The 23236-nt window shown below is 35.8% G+C and overlaps 1 protein-coding gene across 1 annotated transcript; it reads right to left on the reverse strand.

Annotated features, from left to right (window-relative positions):
• Window positions 1-451: 451 nt before the first annotated feature.
• On the reverse strand, window positions 452-21268 carry LOC113189393 (all-trans-retinol dehydrogenase [NAD(+)] ADH7). Its single transcript, XM_026398127.2, has 9 exons — window positions 21242-21268; window positions 13061-13162; window positions 12043-12181; window positions 11643-11730; window positions 11328-11544; window positions 5723-5983; window positions 4158-4293; window positions 2476-2614; window positions 452-476 (listed from the first exon to the last, which is right to left on the reverse strand). Exons 1-9 carry the CDS (start codon window positions 21257-21259, stop codon window positions 452-454), a joined length of 1125 nt encoding a protein of 374 aa, XP_026253912.2. The 5' UTR covers window positions 21260-21268.
• Window positions 21269-23236: the final 1968 nt, after the last annotated feature.

The following is a 23236-nucleotide window of genomic DNA, read 5'->3' on the forward strand; positions in this document are numbered from 1 at the left end:
TACAAAAACCCATATATATAGCAAGTCAGTTACATACGAGTTTTACTTGCTTTTAAAACTCTTTTACAAACCTAAATACCTTTTACAATTTACCCAAAACTTTACTTAAGTTTTCTATTATATCCCCTGTTTAACTTTGACATCGAAGTAATCTTTACAACAACAGCAGCAACAAAAACCTATCCTTGGAACACAACTTCAAATGAGCTTAATTTTAGCAAATATATGTTTTTTAAAATATAAAATTACAGCTTTGGAAAATCTCCTGGTAACTCCCACATGCTCAGAAACTAAATCTTTATGAAAGTTGTCAACCTTTATAAGGATTCTATGTGAAATCTTCTACTTCTCTTGTATTTTGAGACACATCGATAATCTCAGAGGAGAGATTTGTAAGAAGGAGAGCTCCAGGTCACCATGTTAAAACACAGGGCTCTTGTCACTTAGGACCTCAAAACGTCAGGACAGTTCGAATGCTGAAATGTAAAATGAGAATTTTTAGTGATTTGTTTAAATCTTTTTTAAAACAAGAGTAGTTTACACAATTGTCCTTCCTGTTATAGAAAATTCAAGTGAATCCTATTATTGGAAAACCAACTGGGCTTGAGGTCCTCGTCAATTATTTTTCTTTCTGTGCACCTCTGATAAACCCTGATAAAGGTCTGTGAGCTGATTCTGGAAGCATCAGTGTCATTGCAATAAGTTGACTAGAGGATAGGGGCTTTCAGGCTGAAGAGAGCACAATTAGGGCTGAGGATGGGAGAATAGGAAGGACAATCCCAGGTGCTTAGACTTCTGGATGTTCAAGAGATTGTAAAAGTAGACAAAACTTATTTTCCTACTTTATCCCTAGGACTTAGTGCAAAGACTACAAAAAATGGGTGCTAAATTCTTAGTTATTAAAAGATTAGATGAATTAATAAATGAAAATAGTCTTTGACTCAATAATGAAGGCTTTCAAAGCGGTGCTCAGGCATTTACATTTTGGTGCAACGTAAACTTAGCACCTTAGTGAAGGACTGATGAATATGGGAAAACATAGAAAACAGCAGACCTATTATTAAGCCACTGTGTTAACATGTTCATATGACCCATGATCAGACTGAGCTAAGGCTACGAAGGTTGGCAATAAAGAGGGAGCCATGCTGGAGAAGAAATGAGGGGTTGCACCTCAGGGCTTAACATTGGTTTGTTGATGGCAGGAGAAGTAGAAAAGAAGTCAGACATGATGCTGTAGCTTCTAGTCTGTGAAAGCAGAATAAGTGACATTATTTTGCTGAAATAAGATATGCTGTGAAATAATTCTTTGGAGGTGAAATTGAGGTGAATGGGACATTCAAGTAGAGGTATGCAGGAAGTAGATGGAAATTAAAGGGTGTGGGCTTACAAATGTAAGTGAGTTATTTTCTTTTTTATTGGTTCTTTTTAGTTATATATAATCACAGAATCCATTTTGATCTAGTTATACAAGCATGGAATACATCTTATTCTAGGAGTCACTGAATTAGTGTGACATTAGAAGCAAAATTTCTGAAAGCAGAATTTGTTTCTTTTGAAAACAATAGTAATTATTTTTAATAATTTTTAGTCAACAATAAAATAAATAAAATAATATAATATGTTAATATGTAATATAATAATGCAATAAACAATATAATAAAAATAAAATAATTTTAATAACAATAGTAATTATTATAATCTGTAAGTTTATCTGAATACAGGTGTATTGGGTACTGATAGTTTTTCTGACAGAGGTCCATGGTTTACTTGTTTAAAAATAATTCACATGTGTGCTCATAATATCATAGTCCTGTAGACTATACCAGATGTAGAAACAAGACACAACATTGAAAAAGCACTTGGGAAAAATTGGTGAAAATTTGGATCTCAAATTAATGTACATTTCCTTTTACTAATAAAATCCAAGTCCTTGGCACATCACAGATGCTCAAAAAATATTTATGAACCCAATGAATGATATCTCACAGAGAGGCTTTTTAGTTGCTGATCCAGGTAATCATAGGTAAATGCACTTGAAATTTGTGTGAATTCTTTGTATTCCACCTTTACTCTTTCCCAACCCTCAGAAGCTACAAGAGAAACCACTTTGAGAATACCCACGTTTACCTGGAGCTTTCCAAGCCCTGCCAGAGAAGTTTGGCACATGGTGAACAGAACAAAGGCTTTGCAATGAGTTTGCATCCTGGCACTGCTCTTAGGCTGGATATGTTATTTGTTTGCCTCTCAGGACTTGAGTTTTGTCAACTAAAAACTGGAATAATAATATTTGATCTACAAGGATCCAAAGGAAGCACATTTGAAAGATCACTTTGAAAACTGTAAAGGAAGGGAGTTGTGTGGTATTACTTGAATAACCTAACAGCTTTATGATAAAATTAAATAACCGTGGTGAAATCAATCTGGTGTTAAAAAAAAAGTTCAGAGAATATTTAGATTAGCATAAAAAATAGATACCTTTGCCCTGAATAGAGCAGTTCAAATCCTTCATTGATTTTTTTAAATGGTAAAACATGGCTTATCAGCTGGTCGAGGTCAAATTTCTTTTCCAGGAAATCAGTCACTAGTTTGGGTACATCGTCTCTGCTTTTCCAACCTGTAAATAAGCACATAATCTTCTCTTTAAACTTCACTAAATGATCTTTTATTATTTTATATTTATGCCTCCTCTCTCCTGCTTTGCTACCTGACCCCACATTGGAACATTCCCAACAGCATATAAATGAGGTGTTTTTCTCCCATCTTAAGAATAAAAGGCTAAAACACCTTTCATAATCCCTGTACATCCTCCCAGCTGCCCCATATATTACTCCCATTGCCAATAAACCACAGAAAGAGCTGTTTCCTACATCCTGTTTCTGGTTCCAGTTCCTTTCATTCTCTCAGGAGCCCACTTTGATCAGGCTCTTTTCCCCAGCACACAGGTAAAACAGCTCTGTCAAGGTCATGCTTGGTCTCCACTGTGACACAGTAGTCAGCTCTGAGTTCTGGATTTAGATGGACTATGAGGTGGATTTGTTGAAGTTGGAGGCTCCCTTCTTCTCCCTCCGTTCACTTGGTTTCTAATTGCCATCATAGTTCGCCCACCTCACTAGAAAACAAGAACTCTTCTGAATCCCCCACATTTCACCGACCTCTCACTCTCCTGTGCCCCAGGGCTTGGTTCTCAGACCTTTTCTCCTTGCTAACTACATTCACTCCAGCTTCATGGCTTCTAATACATTTGTTTTGAATTTTTTTCCTTAATACTTGTATTTGCATTTTTCAATAAATTATGTACTTCTAATTGAAGAATAATCATTTTTTTTCCTTTTTATGTTCTTAACAAGTTCTTGAATAGTTATTATTCACTTAGGCTGTATGAGGCTGTATGAGGCTGTATGTAATATTGGAAGTGCATCCAAAGCACCTGATAAAATTCTAAATGGAAGACACTGAAAACTAAGACCCCAAGGAGGAGAGGAATAACAGGATTCACTGTGTCACCAGCCCAGGAGGGGGCAGCTCTGGTCCTTTCTTCATGGCTTTCTCATTCTGGTATGAATCTGCACTGTCCCTAAAGAATGCAACAATTCCTTTTTGTTTGTTTATTTTGGTTTGGGGTTCAGAACTTTTACTGATGTTATTGTGAATTTACTAAATTCTGTTTTTCACACACATTCTGTGTCTTTGGAGAATAAAAAGTTACATCAGAACTAACTATCCCATAAGTCATTCCAATAGAGCCACTTGGTGCCTTTTATTTGGGCCTTTGGGGAACTCGACTTGCACATGCTAATATTAAAAATGTGTGGGGCTGGGGGATGTGGCTCAAGTGGTAGTGGGCTGGCCTGGCACGCGTGAGGCACTGGGTTCCATCCTCAGCACCACATAAAAATTAATAAAGATATTGTGTCGACCCAAAACAAAAAACAAAACAAAACAAAATTATGCCCACCATTATTAGCCCTAAGTCAAGGCGAGGACTCGATAATCATCTTTTGTGTGTTGTGGTCACAGTTCCACTTTAGATCATTTCATACTCATTCCTTAGAAGGAAGATTTGTAAGGACAATATGATGACATAGCAGGCTTCTCTCACTTGCCAACCAACAGAGGGAAAGCCATCATGCCCTGTCCAGAGGCTCTACTGTCCTCACCTCCAAAGACGCACCCCTTCCATGTGCGCCCAGTGAAGAGCAGCATCGGGTCAAAGCTGAGCATCTTGGCTGATGGAGGAGCACCTACCACCACACTGGTCCCATAGTTCACATGGCAGGATGCCAGGGCATCGACCTGAATGGAGAATGAAGGAGATGGTCTGCTTCTTAGTTCTCTTATAATATTTCATGGGATCAGAAATGACCTATGAACTAACTCTCATCGTTCTGGTAATTAGCTCAGTTTCCAAGTCATGAAATTAAATTAGGCCCACAGGCCTTTCATTTTCTGCTTGCTTTAAAAATTCTCAATGTAACTTAAGTCCTTAATTAAACTCCTACACACATTTTCATTTTGAAGCATAAGGCAGTAATTAATGTGGTCATATCCAGGAAGTTTTTAGTGTACCATAAACTGAAAACGTGGGAAATCCTTGTGATGTTTTCATACTAACATCACCACTTCATATAAGCCTTAAGAAGTCATTTGCACTTAATGAAATTGAATTAGTCAATTAGTATAGTTTTTTTAAGTTTAATCTGAAAATATGAAAATGTGAACAAAGTAAAGTCTCTCTCTCTCTCTCTCTCTCTCTCTCTCTCTCAATATCTGAGTCTAGCCTCATATTTTCTGGTCATTTACCAATTCTATTACCTATTAATAGCATGTTTTAGTTCTTGCTAGATTGTAAAAACAAATGTTGGTATTTTTCAGAGACCAATGTTCCTCAAAGCACCACCTGCAAATCAGTAGAACCTAATAATATGTCCAGTATTGCATATTGCCTGGTGAACACACCACACCTAGAGTACTATTTGTTGCTATGGAATTTTCTAAGTGTTATTAGAAAAGCGATATGGCAATAATAGTAAGTTAAAGGCTACTTATCCCTAAATCACCAAAAGCCTTAAAGGAAATATACTGCATACTCAAAAGTGGCTTAGTTTCATTTTCTAGGCCTCCCTAACCTACCCCAGGTCAGGGATTTCTCATTCCAGAAGCTCTGGATTTCACAGATCTAGATGGGGTCTGGTGCTGCTGGCTGCCACAGAGGAGGCATGTTTTGGAATACTGATGAAACATATTCTAAAGGCATATAGACAAAGGAAAACAAAGCTCAGGTGAAAAGAACGAGAAGATGATAGATCATGGATTTCGGGGGAAGAGATGGCAGCGTTTAGAACAGTCCCTTTTCCCTGAAGCTTCTCGTATCTCTCCTCAAGAAGTCACCTTGTAATACTTGGATTGTTAAATAAAATTGCAGAGATGGAATCGCCTTTGCCAAGAATCCCACACATACAAGGAAGATAACACTTGAAAAATCTATATTGATGGGTTGATTACCTTGCCCTCAAGTGGCAAGAGAGTGGTATGATGTGATACCTAACTTTGGTCAGGTAGAACCACTCTTTGAGATTTTGACTTTTTAGGTAAACCTGCTGTGTGGTTACCTGAGTAACATATATTTCCATATTTGGTTGTTAGTAAAGCTATGGAAAATGGGTTTTAACTTGTGCAAATCTAATGCTTGGTATTTTGTAGCTTCCTGAATCTTGACTCTTACCATGGTTTCAAGACGCCCGATAACTTCAAAAGTGTACTTCACAGTGTCCCCTGTCATTTCCGACAGCACCTCACTGATGGGCTTAGTAAAGTCCTTGGGACTAATACACTCAGTGGCTCCTAAGGCCAAGGCCTTCTCAAATTTGTCTTTGTTAAGGTCAATCCCAATGATCCTGGAGGCACCAGCTGACTTGCAGCCCATGATGACCGACAGACCAACTCCTCCTAAGCCAAAGACAGCACAAGTAGAACCAGGGGTGACCTGTGGAGAGAAAGCCTCCTGTTAATGTTAAAGGTGAGAGCCACAAAGTATCCCCAGTATTAAATTCAGAGGATGGCTATGATGTTCTCTAGGACTGGATGAATCATCATGATGATAATGCCACAAAGAGAATTAGAAACAACAGAAGGTCTGAGAAAAGGAGAATTTGCCAAAACAAAAACATTGTTCCTCAGATAAATGGAAACCCTTTCTAAATGGTTTCCTCATGCCGCCTTCCCTATGGAAACTTCCGCAGGCTCCTTGGCCTCACCCTCAGCCTCCTGTGCCTCCTCACCCTTACAGCAGGATTGACAAACACCAAGCCCTCTATTATCTCTTCTCAAATCATGCTAAATCTGTTTTAAATTCATCATGATTAACATTTTCTGAATATGCATGACTCTGAGTCATTTGTGAATAATTTGGTTTTTCAGTAAAGTCCAACCTCCATGTTGCAATTAGATCTGATCCACATGTAGTTTCAAAAAGGAAATGTAATTAAATCAATTTTGGCATTTTAACCCAATCCTATGCTACTAAAAAAGGTTTCAAGATGGGTGCAGACTAAAACATAATAAGATCATGGCATTTGCAGGCAAATGGATGGCATTAGAGCAGATTATGCTAAGTGAAGTTAGCCAGTCCCTAAAAAACAAATGCCGAATGTCTTCTCTGATATAAGGGGGTGACTCAAAATGGGATAGGGAGGAAGAGCATGAGAAGAAGACTACCACTAAATAGGAAAGAGAGGTGGGAGGGAAAAAGAGGGACAAGGGGAGTTGCACAGAAGATGGAAGGAGAACCTCATTGTTATACAGAAAACATATATGATGTTGTAATGAGAAAAAGAAAAAAAAGTGTGTCACATTAGATTGGATAGAGAGAAAGGATGGGAGAGGAGGGGAGGAGTAGGGGGGATAGGAAGGGCAGCACAATAGAATAGACAATATGATTGATGTATGTACATTCCATGTATGTATTATATGTCAAAATACATTCTGCTGTCATGTATGACTAAAAAAAATAAATAAAAATTTTTAAAAAAAGATGGGTGCAGAGGCACTCTACTTACAATCCCAGTGACTTGGGAGGCTGAGGCAGAAGGATCTCAAGTTGTAGGACAGCCTAGGCAACTTAGTGAGACACTACCTCAAAATTAAAAAAAAAAATTAAATGGGCTGGGAGTATACCTCAGTGGTAGAGCATCCCTGGGTAAAATCTCCAGTACCCACCCCCAGACATAAAAGCTGGATGCAGTAACACACATCTATAATCCTGTAATCAAAGCAATTCAGGAAATTGAGGACAGAGAATCATAAAGTTGAGACCTGCCTGGACAACTTAGCGAGAACCTGTCTCAAAATAAAATAAAATAGGGCTGGGAATCTAGCTCAGAGATAGAACAAGCCTGGGTTAAATCCCTAATGCTGAAAAAAAAATCCAGTCCAAAGTTATTTTCCTGCCAGAAGAACCCTATTCCAATTTTACATTAGGTAGCCAGGAGGGGGCCTGAACATAAGAGAGCCCATGGAAAGGGTGTGACCTTTATTAGGATAGTTGTTTTTCCTTTTCTTAAATGCAAAGGTATATGGGAGAGCTGGGCATGTTTTCAAACCTCCAGGTACTCTGGCTCTGTCCTCCCTTGCAGGAAGTACCTAAAGAAGCAATCCACATGATATATATATATATATATATATATATATATATATATATATATATGCATTGAAATGTCTGTACCTGTAAGCAGAGTCCACAGAAAATTGCACAGGTCTGTGCACCCACCTTCCATGATTTTTAATTTTGGCAATGGCATCCTAATGCCTCAGTTCAGCTCTTGAGTTGGAGCTTTTGAATCTAGCTAATTGTTCTCTCAAGTATCATTCGTCATTGATTCATCTGTTTGCATTACTGTTTGATTCCTGGTGATCAGCATTCTTTTTTTGTTTTTATTTTTTTTATTTTTTGGTTGGATAAAAAATTCTATATACTTTTAATTTTTTTCTAGTTAGTTATACATGACAGTAGAATGCACTTTAACACATTATACACAAATGGAGCACAACTTCTCATTCCCATGGCTGTACATGACAAATAATGGTGCTGCAATGTTCATAAAACAAACTCTCCTCAAGTTCAAGAGTCAAATAGACCACAACACAATAATGATCAGTATTCTTATGCCAGAAACTCAACTGCACACTCCTTGCTTTTTCTCCCATTTATCAGTTAATTCTATTGTTTACATTTAAGAGGGAAATTTTGATAGTGGTTGAATTTCAGGCTCTAGAATTAGGTATGAATCTTATGATCTAGCTCTGTCTCTGGGACCTCTTTCACCTGCCCAGTTGAATCCCTGGTAGCCCTAGGCTATGGACAGTCTGAGAAATATCTTCCTAACAACTAAAGAATAGAACCACTGAAGACTTCTCCCTGTGTTTAGTTGCTTATTTGTTAAGTGCTAGTTTTTTGATCCTCCTATCATTCTGCCTCTGAGTCTTTTAATGAATCATGGCCCCAATTTCTGTTAACTTGCAGACATTTCCCCTCAAACAGATTGTCCCCCTTTCCTAACCTTTCTTTTTTGAGGAATTGGAACTAGATAATAACATGTATAATGAATTATCTACATTATCAATACTGTGAAAGAAGGCCTTAGTCTGAAGTGATTATAGGTCATTTAAAATGATTTTATTATTTTAAAATATAGTAAGGCTCTACTTTTCACTATTGTTTTATTTCATGGATCTGATCTCTTAGTGTTCCCCAGTTAAAAACTTTGAAGTCAAAGGTCTTCAGGACTGGCCCTTGATCAGCTCTTGGAAGAGAACTTTTGAGTCTCTGAAATATTCTGCCTGATAAGAGTGTGTAACTGAGACCTTGGGCCAAGACTGACAGTTAATGTTAACAGTGTGATTTACAATCAATTCCTATATTTTGCTTTGGGCTATTAAGCTGACCTTTTTGGGGTGGGCTAGGGTCTGAGTGCTGAGGTTGGTCACATGGGTGCTGCATATCTACGTGACTGGCTCCCAATAAAGACCCTGCACACAGGTGAGCTTCCCTTGTTGGCAACACATGCATTGTTCCACACCATTACTGGGAGAATTAAGCACTGTCCTTGTAATTCCCTTGGAAGAGATTCTCAGAAGCATGTGGCTGGTTTCACTGGAACTATACCCTATGTCTTTTTCCTTTGCTGATTTTAATCTATTCTCTTTCATTGCAATAAATGATGATCAAGAACATAATAACTTGTCTGAGTTATTGAAAACTTCTTGTGAATCATTGAAACTGAGGGGCATTTGAGGGTCTGCTATTATGCCCTTATAGTGAGTTTGGCTTATTTTCATATAGGCAAACACAAAAATTTGGGTTTATTTATGTTATTTGTCTTAAAATACAAGTACCAGAAAAAAAATCTGAAAATAGCAAATTTCTTGGTAAACAGCATAACTCTGAAGTATTCATATGGTATCAACATATCAAGTACAATAAGAAAAATTACAAAGAATGAATTAAAGCTATATTGAGTATCCCTTCTTTTACATCTATATTGGCAGAAAATTCTTAGTGGAAAATCTGAAGGAGACCTTGGAAAGGAAAGTTCCATCTCCAAGGTTTTGCCTATAAAATCTAGAAGCAAATGGTAACAAACATGCTACTGGTGTGTATTCATGATAATACTATACATTCTGAACTGCAGACCTGTCTTGAACCCCTATTAGGAATAAATATGTCTACCTTGACATCCAGATATATTATTTGCCACAAGCCCCCTCATCTTTTTGTTCTTCCACAAATTTGGATATTCCTTTCTTTAGTTCATCCATACATCTTTTTCTTAAATTAATATTTATTAAGCTGTTACAATGGCAAGACTTCTGGCTAAACATTGGAGTAAATAAAGCAGAGTTGGTGGATGCCCTCTAGGGCTTAGAGTTTAATGGAGAAGACTGAAGATGTAATGACACACAATATTAATGAAACAATCACTCTTTCTTGAATAATTAGAAGGGGTTGCTACTTAGATGGAGTAGACGGAGGACAAACAAAAGAACTTCTTTGAGTAAGCAGGTGATCTTTAAACTGAGAGTGATGCTAAGGAGCCATTCACAAGGACTGAGTGATCAAGTATTCCAAACAGTCAAAATAATCTTGTACAACAATTACTCTGGCTTGTAAAAAAAAAAGAATTTTCAGAGATGGTCAAGAAGAGCAAGGAAGAAAATAGTATGAAATATATTACATCTATCCAGTTAAGTTGTGATGATGGGACTGAGTTAAAGAAAATGGTGAGATTTAACATATAACTCATAGGTACAGTCAATGGGACATGTAGTTGAACTGGATGTCAGGTAATGGAGAGAGGGAGCAAATATATTTGATGGGCAGACAGAAAGCAAAATTAAGAACTTAGTTTTGTACATAGTTTGAGATATCTGTGAGATGTCTACATGGTGAAAACAGGGAGTTGGATAAAAAGTTCTGAGGCTCTGAGATGGTTTGAAATATAAATTTGGAATCAACTAATACATTCATAACTTTTAAAGACTTTGGAATTGAATGAGAACACCACAGTATGGGGATTTATTGAATTTTAGCAGTATTTTACTCTTTATTAATAATTTGTAATAACAACATAAAACTCACCTATACACCCCTAATTCAGTATTAATCCATTGTTAGAATGATTTTACTCTTTATGAATATTTTGTAATAGCAACATAAAACTGACTTATGTAGTCCTAATCCAATATGTCTGGTGTCCTTATAAAATAGGGAAATTTGGATATGAAGACACACATACAGGGAAGATGATGTGAAGAGACACAGGAAGATGATGTTCATCTATCTGCAGGTCAATAGGAAAGGCCTGTATTATATCATCCCCTTGCAGCCCTCAGAAGGAGCCAGCCCTGCCAACATTTTAATTATGGACCCCTGGTTCCAGAACTGAGACAATAAATTTTTGTTGTTCAAGCTACCCAGTCTATAGCACTTTGTTATAGCAGCTCTAGCAAACTCATAATCAATACTAATACACTTTTAAAAACAGATTAATTTTAGATGCAAATCTAAATTTTAGAAATTGAACCAAAAGAAGATGCAAAGGAATCTAAAAGTAAATCTAGAAATTTTGTTTCCATTTATTTGGAAATAAAATTCCCAGTCTGTTTCTTTTTGCCCCCCAATTGACATGGTATTATATAGAAATAGCCTTGAAACCATGCAACATGTTTTCAGAATCTTTTGCTTGTCTGTTTATTTTCAAATATCTTTAGGATCCCAAGGGAGGAATAAATGAGGTAAGTAAGTAACAAAAGGTGGAAGAAACGAGTTTTACCTTGCCGGTCTTAATAGCAGCCCCATAGCCAGTGGAAAATCCACAACCAATTAGACAGACTTTCTCAGCAGGAGCTGCAGCATCAATCTTGGCAACGGAAGATTCATCCACCACTGTGTATTCAGTAAATGTACTGGTGTTCATGAAGTGATAGACTGGTTTACCCTTGCACATAAATCTGGTAGTGCCATCGGCCAGTACTCCATGGCCAGTAATACTATTTGATAAATCAAATGCACATATTAGCTCATTCAATTAAAAGATTAGCACAGGAACAACTTACATGACATTAGGATAAGAATGACGGAAACCTACTCGCTCCTGATGCAAAGATTGCCATCTGGGTTACGGCAAGCATTACATTCTCTACACTGTGGCACAAAGAGAGGGATGACTTTGTCACCTAGAGGAAAAACATAAGGTGTCGTTTTATATTAAAATGTGAAATATTAATCAATATTAAAATGTGAAATAAAAAAGTGCATCGAGCCCATCCTACATATAACAGTTTCTTAAAAGTATTATAAGCACCATGAAATTTGCATGCTAAAATTTGAGATTTTACCAAATTTAGCATTACTTAGTCCAATCCATTCTCCTTGTGTCCTTTTGTCTCCCTAAAGTGGGTTAAGACTTTAATTCCTAGTATGTGCTATTTCTTTGATAAGATAATAGAAGCCTATTTAATGCAAAGTTGGGACTGACATCTGCATACCTGGTTTTACTGTAGTGACTCCTTCTCCAATGCTCTCCACGACTCCAGTTGCTTCATGTCCCACAATTACTGGAAATTTAGAAACAATTGCTCCTTTTATCATATGATCATCTGTGCGACAGATTCCCGTGGCCAAAATCTGTGTTAAAAAAAAAATTACCAACCAGAAAACTGTAATCTGGTCATTTTACAGTTGGATAATATTAAACAGGCTCTTGAAGAGATTGTAATTGTTTTTTCCAGGTCATTACCTTATTAAATAGTGTTGACCCTTAGAAGATTCTAAGCCAAAAAGCAACCATCAGGCAAATTCCTCCTTTTAAGGAATTTATAATATTATTGACTCTGGCCCTACATTAAATCTTGGTGACTTTTCTATAGTAAACTGGTACTCTTGTGAGGGAACCAGAATAGAGATATTATCATGTAACTCACATCAGGTGATTTTTATAGTAAGTCCTCCTAGGACTCTCTTAGTAAAGAGTAGAGGGAATGGTGTATAAAAAGACAAATGAGGAACAAAATTTTACTGTAACTGCAATATTCAAATGATGGAAGAGGGTCAGAGAGATCGGCAGCAATGCCTATTCAGTCACAGGTGTCCAAACCAAAAGTCAGGCTCTGTCCACGGGACTGGGGGAACACCCCAGGAAGCTGTCATTTCCCAGGCACAAATGAGTTCCTCATTTTATATGCGAATTTACCTCCATACAATTTGACTGCCAGAAGATTTTTAAAGAAATCATTAGTCATGTCTACTAATCATTTTTTAATCAATACAAATGAAAACTTTAATAGATCAAATCAACTAGCACTGTTGTTTTATTAATTGGTAATAAACTTTTAATTTCACAGTAGGGCAACAATTACTTTAACAATATACAAGAACCAGTGGGAGAATTAAGACTGAAAACTTGGCAAACATCTCTCTATTTAATACTCTAATTTCCCAACAATAATTTTCTCAGTATAAGTGTGATAAAATTACAGGCTTATATAGTCTGAGGTTCTTTCTTACCTTAATGCGAACTTCTTTAGCCTTTGGTGGGGCAACTTCTATTTCCTCAATGGAGAAGGGTTGATTCAGTTCCCATAGCACAGCAGCTTTGCACTTAATAACCTAAAAAATTGGCGAATGTTATAATCCTTCCTAATTATGTTTTTATAAACACAGATTCCCTAAATTTTATATGTGTGTGTGTGTGTGTGTGTGTGTGTGTGTGTGTGGGCGCGCGTGCATGTGTGTATATACACACACAGAAGATTGAATGCAATATTCTAATTTTCTCAGATGTTTTTCATCAAACACCAGAATTTTAAGCCTTATAGATTATTTGTGGATATCTTTATTTATGGTATGGGAAATGCAGCCCAGAAAGATAAAATGATTGTTGATCCATTGTCACATAGCACATGAGGTACAGGGTTGGACTAGATCTGAGGTGCACTTCTTCCAACCCATTTTATTTTTACATAATATTCCAATAAGTAGGTTTCTTTTGTTACAATTGTAAATGCATTAATTAATAAAACTATTGTCAATGCATTCTTTATTCACCAAAAGCAAATCAATAAAATGCTGCAGATTTATCCACAAGATTTTAAGCCAGTGTTTAATTGCTGCATATAATCACATTGCAATGGTGAAGAAGCTAGAGAATTAACATATAAGAGGTAAAGGGAACTGTGAACATCAGGAAGTACAGGTACTGTGACTACATTCCTGGATGATGTCATCTGTGTCCTTGTAAACTGTTTTGTACCAGGCTGAGTTTTCACTAGTAGGTCTTAATCATTAGGCAAGTTAGAGATTCTCATCTTGAGAAGTGGGAAATACTCAGTGATTGGCCTTCAGTTAGTTAACTGGTTTTGCTAGAGTTATCCAATTAAATGGTTTATCAATATTATCAAAATTTTATGAGAGAGATAGAAAAAACAGAGAGAGTCTCCCATCTTCTCACTCGCAAATCTGTCCAGGATGCCTATAAAATATTTAATTACACATCAGCCTTCCTATGTAATGATTCCTGTCCTTCTTAATGATGATTGTTATGATGATGAAGGGTCACAAATTCTTAAGAGACTTAATGTATTAATTAGACCTAAGCGATTTGTTGCAGCATTAATTTTAGGAATTACAGCATTAATAGGAATTACTACTACTTTAGCTTTATCTACTACAGTTTTAGTTAAAGAAATTCATACTGCTCATCATGTTAATAATTTATCTCATAATGTTTCATTAGCATTAGCTATTCAAGAAAAAATAGATAAGAAGTTGGAGGCCTGAATTAATGCCTTAGAGGAAGCTTTAATATATGTAGGAAACCAGATTCAAAATATAAAAACTCAAATGACAACCAAATGTTATGCTAATTTCAAATGGATCTGTGTTACTCCCTTAAAATATAAGCAAACTAAATATGATGGAATCAAGTACAAATTCATTTATTAGGGATTTGGAATAAAACTGAAATAGGCCCCAATATACAAGATTTACAACAACAAGTAAAAGATATAAGTAAGGCTTATTTATCTACTGACTCTACAGCTAACTTTGCTGCAGATTTATACAATAATGTACAAAAAACTATTTCCAATAGTACTTGGTGGTCATATATGATTAATATTGGGTTTGGATTTTTATTCATTGTTCTTGTTTGTCTCATTCTTCCAGTCCTCTTCAGACTTGTCTGGAAGTCAATCAGAAGCATCTCCATTCAAGTCGAACACCTCAAATTAAAAAATAAAAAAGAGGGAAATTCTGCGCTCCTCCCCTGACTCAGGCAATGACAAGGCCCTACTGAGGTGGATGGCGCAAGGTGTCCATCCTCTGGAGGAGTGCAGTATGTTTCTGGGAATGGGCTGGTTTGCTTTTGTATTCCTTTAATAAGTATAGTCATGACTTCTCATATGACCATTAAGTATGAAGGAAAAAACATGACTTTCCCAATTAATGCAACTGCTTCTAAAGAATGAATCTGTTTGCTCTAAATGCAATGATTCAGCTGTGGAGCGTAAATTGGTAAATTGTTAATGTTTAATGAAAAAACCCCTGCAGGAAAAACAGTCAAGGAAGTTTTTGAGAAATTAAATTAAAATCTAGAGAAGAAGAATTAATGTTAATAAGACAGATTAGTGCTTAGTACTGGGCAACTTGTTCTTGTTCCTGTGCACAATGGTTTGGTGCTCTTACTCTTGTTTGATTAAAATTAGTAGCCTCTCTTTTCAAGTTAACCACTTGCCATAACCGTGGTGCCGAATCTAGTCAGTAAGTCAAGAAAGAATAGTCAAGGTATAGGCCAATAGTCTGGGACATTTCTAACTATTATTTAAAGCTAACTAAGCAGAAACAGCTCAAAGCAAAATGCGAACTGAAAGTAAAAATGCTTGCTTATGCATAAGCCAAGATACATTCTTCTTATCTAATTGTAGCTATGTAATATTTTGTTTCTTTGAATAATGATTCCTGTTTTGTTACCACAAATTACTGTGAGCCTGCCAAAATGAAAAGTAAATATGATCAACTTCACAAGTAAAGATTGGGATTCAGCACCTTCACTTTGTGTCTGTGTTGTTTCACCACCGCCTTTCGCCGACTCCTCACCATCCGTTTGTCTCCTGAGACCCCCTGCAGGAGCTGGACTCTTGACAGTTCTGCTGCAAAATGAGTTATCTCGTGTTTTACAGGTCACATAACCCTCCTAGAGTATTCCTTAGGTAGGAAAATGGTGCTTTTGAAAAGAGATTAATTGTAAGAAATTATAGGCTGGGGACAGATGGATGACTGAAAGCCATCAATGTTTCAATTTAATATTCACCCTCTGCCTTGCTAAGGAAACTGTTAAGAGTCACAGTGTAGTTTGGGCCAACATTGAATTTAGAAGCCTCACACAACATTATCAAACTGAGTCCAGATGGATTCTTAGTTAAGATTTATTTTTAAAATCAAATTTTTTATCAATCAGTGAAGAAGTAAACATTAATAATAAAGAACATGGAGGAATTTTTATGTTTAAGAATGACAGGGAATGATCTTACATTTAGAAGGCCCAGAAACTTCACCAGAAAACTTCTAGAACTCATAAATGAATTCTGGGCAGTAGCAGGATACAAAACTAACACCCATAAATCAAATGCATCCCTATACACCAATGATGAATCAGCTCAAAGAGAAATCAGGAAACCCATTCCATTCAAAATAGCCTCAAAAATAAAACAACAAAACAAACAAAACTGGGAATCAATCTAACAAAAGAGGAGAAAGATATCCACAATGAAAACTACAGAACACTAAGAGAGAAATTGAAGAAGACCTTAGAAAAATGTAACAATCTCCCATGTACTTGAATAAGCAGAATTAATATTGTCAGTGGCCATACTACCCAAAGCACTATACAGATTCAATGCAATTCCCATCAAAATTCCAATCCATTCTTCATAGAAATAGAAAAGGTAGACATAAAATTTATTTGGAAAAATAAGAGGCCTATAACACACAAAGCAATCCTTAGTGAGAAACACTTAGTGAAGCAGGAAGACTCACAATACCAGATCTCAAAATATACTACAGATATATAGCAACAAAACAGCATGGTATTGGCATCAAAACAGACATGAATAGAATAGAAGATATAGAGACAAACTCACACAAATACAATTATCTCATACTAGACAAAGGCACCACCGTAAACATACATTGGAGAAAAGATAGCCTCTTCAATAAATGATTCTGGGAAAACTGGAAATCCATACATACCAGAATGAAATTTAACCCCTAACTCTCATCCTGAACACAACTCAATTCAAAATGAGTCAAAGACTCAGTCATTACACCAGAAGCCCTGCATCTATTAGAAGAAAATGTAGGCCCAACTCTCCATCATGTTGTCTGAGGAAAGACTTCCTCAACAAGACTCCTAAAGCACAAGAAGTAAAATCAAGAATCAATAAATGGGATGGTATCAAACTAAAAAAACTTCCTCACAGCAAAGAAAACAATCATGAGCATAAACAGAGAGCCTACAGATGGGAGAAAATCTTTACCACCTGCATTTCAGAAGCAGCATTAATCTCCAGGATATATGAAGAACTTAAAAAAACTTAAAACCAAAAAAAAAAAGAAATAACCCAATCAATAAATGGGAAAAAGAATTGAACAGACACTTCACAGAAGAAAAAATATGAATGGCCAAAAATACATATGAAAAAAATTCAACATCTCTAGCAATCAGAGAAATGCAAATTAAAACTACACTGACATTTCATCTTATTCCAGTCAGAATGGCAATTATCAAGAATACAAGTAAGAAATGTTGGCAAGGATGTGGGGAAAAGGATATACTCATACATTGTTGGTGGAACTACAAATTAGTGCAACCACTCTGCAAAGCAGTATGAAGATTCCTCAAAAAACTAGGAATAGAACCACCACTTGACTCAGTTATCCCACTCCTCAGTATATATCCAAATGCCTTAAAATCAGCATACTACAGATTTTCCCCCATACCAAAGTTTATAGCAGCATGATTCACCATTGCTAAGCTATAGAACCAGCCTAGGTGCCCTTCAACAGATGAATAGATAAAGAACTTGTGGTATACATACACAATTATTACTCACCCATAAAAAAGAATGACTTTATGCCATTTTCTGGTAAATGGATGGATCTGAAGACTATCATGATCAACGAAATAAGCTAATCCCCAAAAAACAAAAGCAAATGTTCTCTTTGATATGTGGATGCTAACCCACAACAAAGGATGCGGGGTGAGGGAGAATAGAAGTTCAGTGGATTAGACAAGAGGGAATGAAGGGAAGGGAGGGGTTAGGAATAGGAAAGACAGTGGAATGAATCTGACATGACTTTCTTATGTACATGTATGAACACACCACAGTGAATCTCAACAGCATGTATATCCACAAGACTGGAATCCTAATTAGAATAAGATATAGTCCATACTAATATAAATAAATCAAAATAGATCCTACTGTCATGTATAACTAAAAAGAACAAACAAAAATTAAAAAATAAAAAGCTTTGTTAAGAAAAAGAAAGTATAATGGGGAAAATCATAAAGGAAACAGCAACTCCTCAGGAAAAAAAAATTGTGTGTTGAAAAACAGTAAGTAAACTTTCCAAATTGAAAACAAGTAAGCCTAGAAAAATCCTTAAAGCAAAATGACAAGTTACCTTGCTTAACACCCACAATGTTTAATCAAATTTTTAAGGAAAGCATGAAGACCACCAGTCTTCCCATTCCTGGTCTACTTCCTATACAGGAACTCCAAGAGATCCAGGTAAAGGATTTAAGGAGGAAAACACAACAAGTTAAGGTATGGTAAAGTGTTTGCTTTCCTCAGCCATGAAAGTATGTTTTTTAAATAAAAATAATGAGATCCATTTCTCTGCACACCAAAATATTAACGATATTTTACTTAATGAGAATATACAACTTTGCAATAAGGGTGGTAAAAGTTAACCTCATTTATGCCCACCCCTCTGAAAGGTAATTTACAGTGTATGTCAAGATACTGATGAATGTCTTGACACTTTTCCCACATAATTCAATTTTTAAAATCTATCTTAAGGAAGTGCTAAATGCCCCAAAACCTTAATACATAGTTGAGGTCATCATAGCATCATTTATAAAGAGAAGTCTGCAAACAAAAATAGAATGATGAAATTAATTGTAGTAAATCTAGAAATCAGTCTTACATGTTTCAAAAATGTTTATGTTACTTTTAATAAATTGGAAAAATACTAATGTCAAGTTGGAAAATAGGATAAAAATACTTATATGCTGTGTGAGTTCAGCCACATAAAACATGGATAGAAAAATATATGAGGGAATCAAAGCAAAAACAAAATAAATGGTAGTCTGTGGGTGTAAGATTATGCTTTATTTTTTACCCTTATATTTTCTAATTATCCAAATTTTCTAGAAAGATCTTGGTATAGGCTAAATTGTGTTTCCTCAAAATTAGTATATAGAACCCCCAATCCTCAGTACCTGGGAATATGACAAACTACAGCAGACTGGGTGGTAACCTATTTGGAGATAGGGTCTTTCAAGATGTAATTAAGTTAAAACAAGGTCATGAGGTTAACCCAAATCCAATAGGATGGTGGCTTTATAAGAAGAGATGACACAAAGGAAGACCATGTGAAGACAGCAAGAAGAGGTCCATCTACATGTTAAGGAGAAAGGCCTCAGAAGAAACCAAGCTTATTGACACTAGTTTTCAAAATTTGAGTTTCCAGATTTAAGAGAAAACAAATTTCTGCTGTTTAAGCCATCTAGTCTGTGGTATTTGGATTTTCCAGCCTTAGTGAACTCAGACAATTATCTTTCACTTTTTAAAAAAATAAAAATAACTTAAATATAAAGAGGAAATAACAGTAATCCTCAATATAAAAAGAACCTTTTCTTTCATGATCAATACTGAAATCCTAAAGTAACTTGAAAAATATGTAACCTTCTGCAAATCAGATTATTGCATGGGTATCACCATATCAAAATTATATAGCTATGATGCCACATGTACTATACACTGTATTATTAACTAAAATTAGAAAGTGCTGCTTGGAGGGCACTGAGTTCTCTATCATTGGTCTGACAGCGGTTAGATGCCCCACCTTATAGAGATAGCAGAGGTAGTTCTTGAGCATTTATTGGTTGAACGGAGTTGCAATTTTTTTTTAAGATTCCTTTCAACCATAAGATTCATTGATTTCTATGGGTAAAGTGTCTAGCTTATGTAATGAAAAATTAATTCTTCAAGTTATTAGTTTTGCTGGATTTCTGACCCAAACTAGAATCAATCTCAATATCTCTCTCTCTCTCTCTCTCTCTCTCTCTCTCTCTCTCTCTCTCTCTCTTCCTCCCTCCCTCCCTCTTCCAGTTCTGTTCAATTCTGGGAAAAATTATTTCAAATTCTAACATCATAGGGCCTCCTACCTTATCACATTATCCAGACCTCAAATGCCATCTTTATTTTTCCAAAACCTTAAGTTTGGCTAAATGAAAAGTTGTTTAAATAAGAATAAAACATCTAAAGGCACATGACACTTTCTGAAATTGTGTACCCATTTAAAGCAAGAAACTATACAGATGTACTTGCAAAAGACAAATAAAATGTTAAAGTTATTTCTGAAGTTACTATCAACTCTGGCTGTTAGTTTTTAAAAAGGATACTACTTACTCTACATTGTGGTCTTATTTACAAAGAATTTTTATGCTTATGTTTTGATAGAAAATACGTTCTTTTTTGTAGTTTTGTATCTTTTTCATTTTCTCATAAATTCTACATATTTATTTTCTTTTTAAATTTTTTAATTTGTTTTAATTAGTTATACATGACACTTTGATATATCATACATAGATGGGGTATAATTTCTCATTTTTCTGATGGTACATGTTGTAGAATCACATTGCTCATACAGTCATATAAATACATAAGGTAATAATGTTTGTTTCATTCTACTATCTTTCCTATCCCCATATCCCCTCCTCTAATTTCACTCCCCTCTACATCTAAAGTAATTCTATTCTTCCCTAGTGCCCCCCCACCACCCCCTTGTGAATTAGTATCTGCATATCAGAGAAAACATTTGGCCTTTGGTTTTTGGAGATTTGCTTATTTTGCTTTGAAATTATGGCATTTGCCGGTAAATGGATGGAGTTGGAGAATCTTTCTAAGAGAATATACATTCCTTAAGAAACCTTAAAAGCATGATGCTTTTGTTGTTCACTTTGCATTCCATTGATTTGGCATTTTTCATTGTCAATAGCAGGACGTTTTTCTAACAGTTTCCAAGAAGGAGATGCACATCTTCTATTGAACTACTGAGGTGAACGCAGTACATGTTAAAAGTCTATTCAAATTCTCCTCATAGAAATATTTTACTTAACAGAGGAAATGTCCAGTTATTCTGAGTTAAATCATGAATAAAGTCAGTATTCTATTTTCCTCTGTGTTTTACCGAAAAGCTTCCATATGTGTTTTAAAATTAACCTCGATTTTATTGACACTGTCTGTAACAGTTTACCTAGGATTTCCCCCAGTATACCCAAGAGGCACGTCATTCCTCAAGAAATATCCCCAAATGTTTAATTAGTTTACTGGATTCAAAAGTTCTAAAAGCCAAGCCCACACATTAGCCCACCATAATGAGATACAGGAACATTTTGCTTACTTTTCCAGCAGTGCTCATCCTGTCTTTCTCTTGGCTCTGTTTCTGTAAACAGGGACGTTTTCTGACTGATGCTCAGTTCATTCTGCTGCAAATGATAGCATCTTCTGCCTTCAAATAAATAGTCCCCAAAGTTCTGCCTTCAGCAATATGATTCACACTCTTCAAAACTTTCCATTGTCCCAGGATCCCCACCCTTTTGCAGATTGAGTTGTGAAAAGAAAGACAGTTAACTCTTATGATCAAACCCAAATCAGGGATCTAACAAAGACAGGACAATCAAACCTACTGAAAAGGGCTGATGGCATGTTATCCTTCTTATTTTCGAGGATATAAAAGCAAGTCAGAGGTAGTAAGAGGAGGGGAGGAGTGGAAAGGAGAATGATATTGACCAAATTGTATTATTATATTATGTGCATGTACAAATATGTAACAACAAATCCCATCATTATGTACAACTAAAATGCACCAATAAAAAAGGTGAAAGAAAAAAGAAGCAAATCAGGTTAGTTCAATTCAACATGATTTATTTTTTAAAAAAGTGTGGTTCTATGTGCAAGCTGCTCTGCAGGGCTTTGCTGATTTTAAGGGCATGTGTACATTCATATTTATACTCTACCTCATTTTTACAAAGATTTGTAGTTTATGGGATATGTAAAATTAAGTAGAAATGAAAATGGGACTAGGAAATTTTTTTAATGATTGGGAAAGAGGAGTTGGGAGTATACAGAATATAGATATGAATGATCCGGGTTTCCAGGTATCTTGGAGAAAGAAAGTTAAGTAAAACTCATTGTCCCTGCAAATAAGCTTTCATTAGACTCCAAATCACATGGTTCACAGGGTTGTCTCAAGTGGTTGTGTAGTGTGTGCATGCACATGAGTAACCACTGTAGGAGCTGAAAAGAAATGAAAATCCACCTGCACATAAGCCCTTGACTTCAAAGGGCTTCCATTTACTTGGGCAAGTGCTTAGCTCTCCTGAAGTAATGGTTTCACCATGACAGGCTACTATTTCTTAATATAAAATGCAATGACACCAGAATCTCCTGAATCTACTAGCAGTTTTCATAGAACAGTACCCAAGATAGATCTTATTTTTTGCAGTGTTTGATGGTCACACTGGTACACCAAAACCAAACACTCTACACAAAGGAGATTTTAGTCCTGTGGAATGATCCAATGAAGCAGGTTTTTCTAAATCTTCAGAAAAAGCTATTCAGATTATGACCTCAGAACACTGACTCTTATCAACCAAGAAGATGTAATGTGCCAGAGTTTTTTTTTTTCCAGATAACATGCATGAACAAAACTTTCCTTTTGAAAAATGGGTATAAACTGTGCCATAGATCTCTCAACTAAGCATAGTAAATGTTGTAGGTCTGATTTAAAATATATGTGGTTAGTAATTCTAATTCATTAGTTAACTTCAATCCAGCAGGTAAAAGCACTGCCAGTTGATCAGGCCTGTGTGTAAGTACCATAGTTTTCACCGTTAAGTGCTGAAGAAACCCATCACGTCTTTTAGTTATTGCCAGAAAACAATGAAGCAAGTAGGGACAAAAGTGGACATTTTGAGTCTCATCCTTCAAACTAATCTTGATCTCAGCAACAAAATCTGTTTACTTACAAAGGCAAAGAAGTACCAGTATGAGTGGTGCCAGCACAAACACAGAATTACTCAACTGATAGACCGCCTCTTCCAGGCTTGACTAAACTTTATATAGCATGTTAATCTAAAAGTTAAAGTTTTCAAAAATGAATGTATCAAGTGAAGCTTAATCTCTGAATAAGTTCATATGGTTCTAATTCTTCTCATTGAGACCTCGTTGGATGATAAAATTTCAAAACATGAAACTTGGAACATACCCCCAATTTTTAAAAAAATGGACTAAAAAAGTCATGGCCATGTTGACTATATGTACATCCTAATTTTAAGTTTGGAGAATTTACCAGATGAATCTTCCTCATAAACCCTATTCCAGTATTTCTGTGAAA

The sequence above is a fragment of the Urocitellus parryii genome, chromosome 10, assembly GCF_045843805.1.
Source record: "Urocitellus parryii isolate mUroPar1 chromosome 10, mUroPar1.hap1, whole genome shotgun sequence".
In the NCBI taxonomy this organism is placed as follows: Eukaryota; Metazoa; Chordata; class Mammalia; order Rodentia; family Sciuridae; genus Urocitellus; species Urocitellus parryii.

Excerpts from the sequence above, each read along its gene's own strand:
- LOC113189393 (XM_026398127.2), bottom strand. Across the intron at positions 5,984-11,327 it reads CTGCTATTAAGACCGGCAAG|GTCACCCCTGGTTCTACTTG; the intron begins GTAAAACTCGTT and ends TTCTCTCCACAG. Across the intron at positions 4,294-5,722 it reads TCGGGCGTCTTGAAACCATG|GTCGATGCCCTGGCATCCTG; the intron begins GTAAGAGTCAAG and ends TTCTCCATTCAG.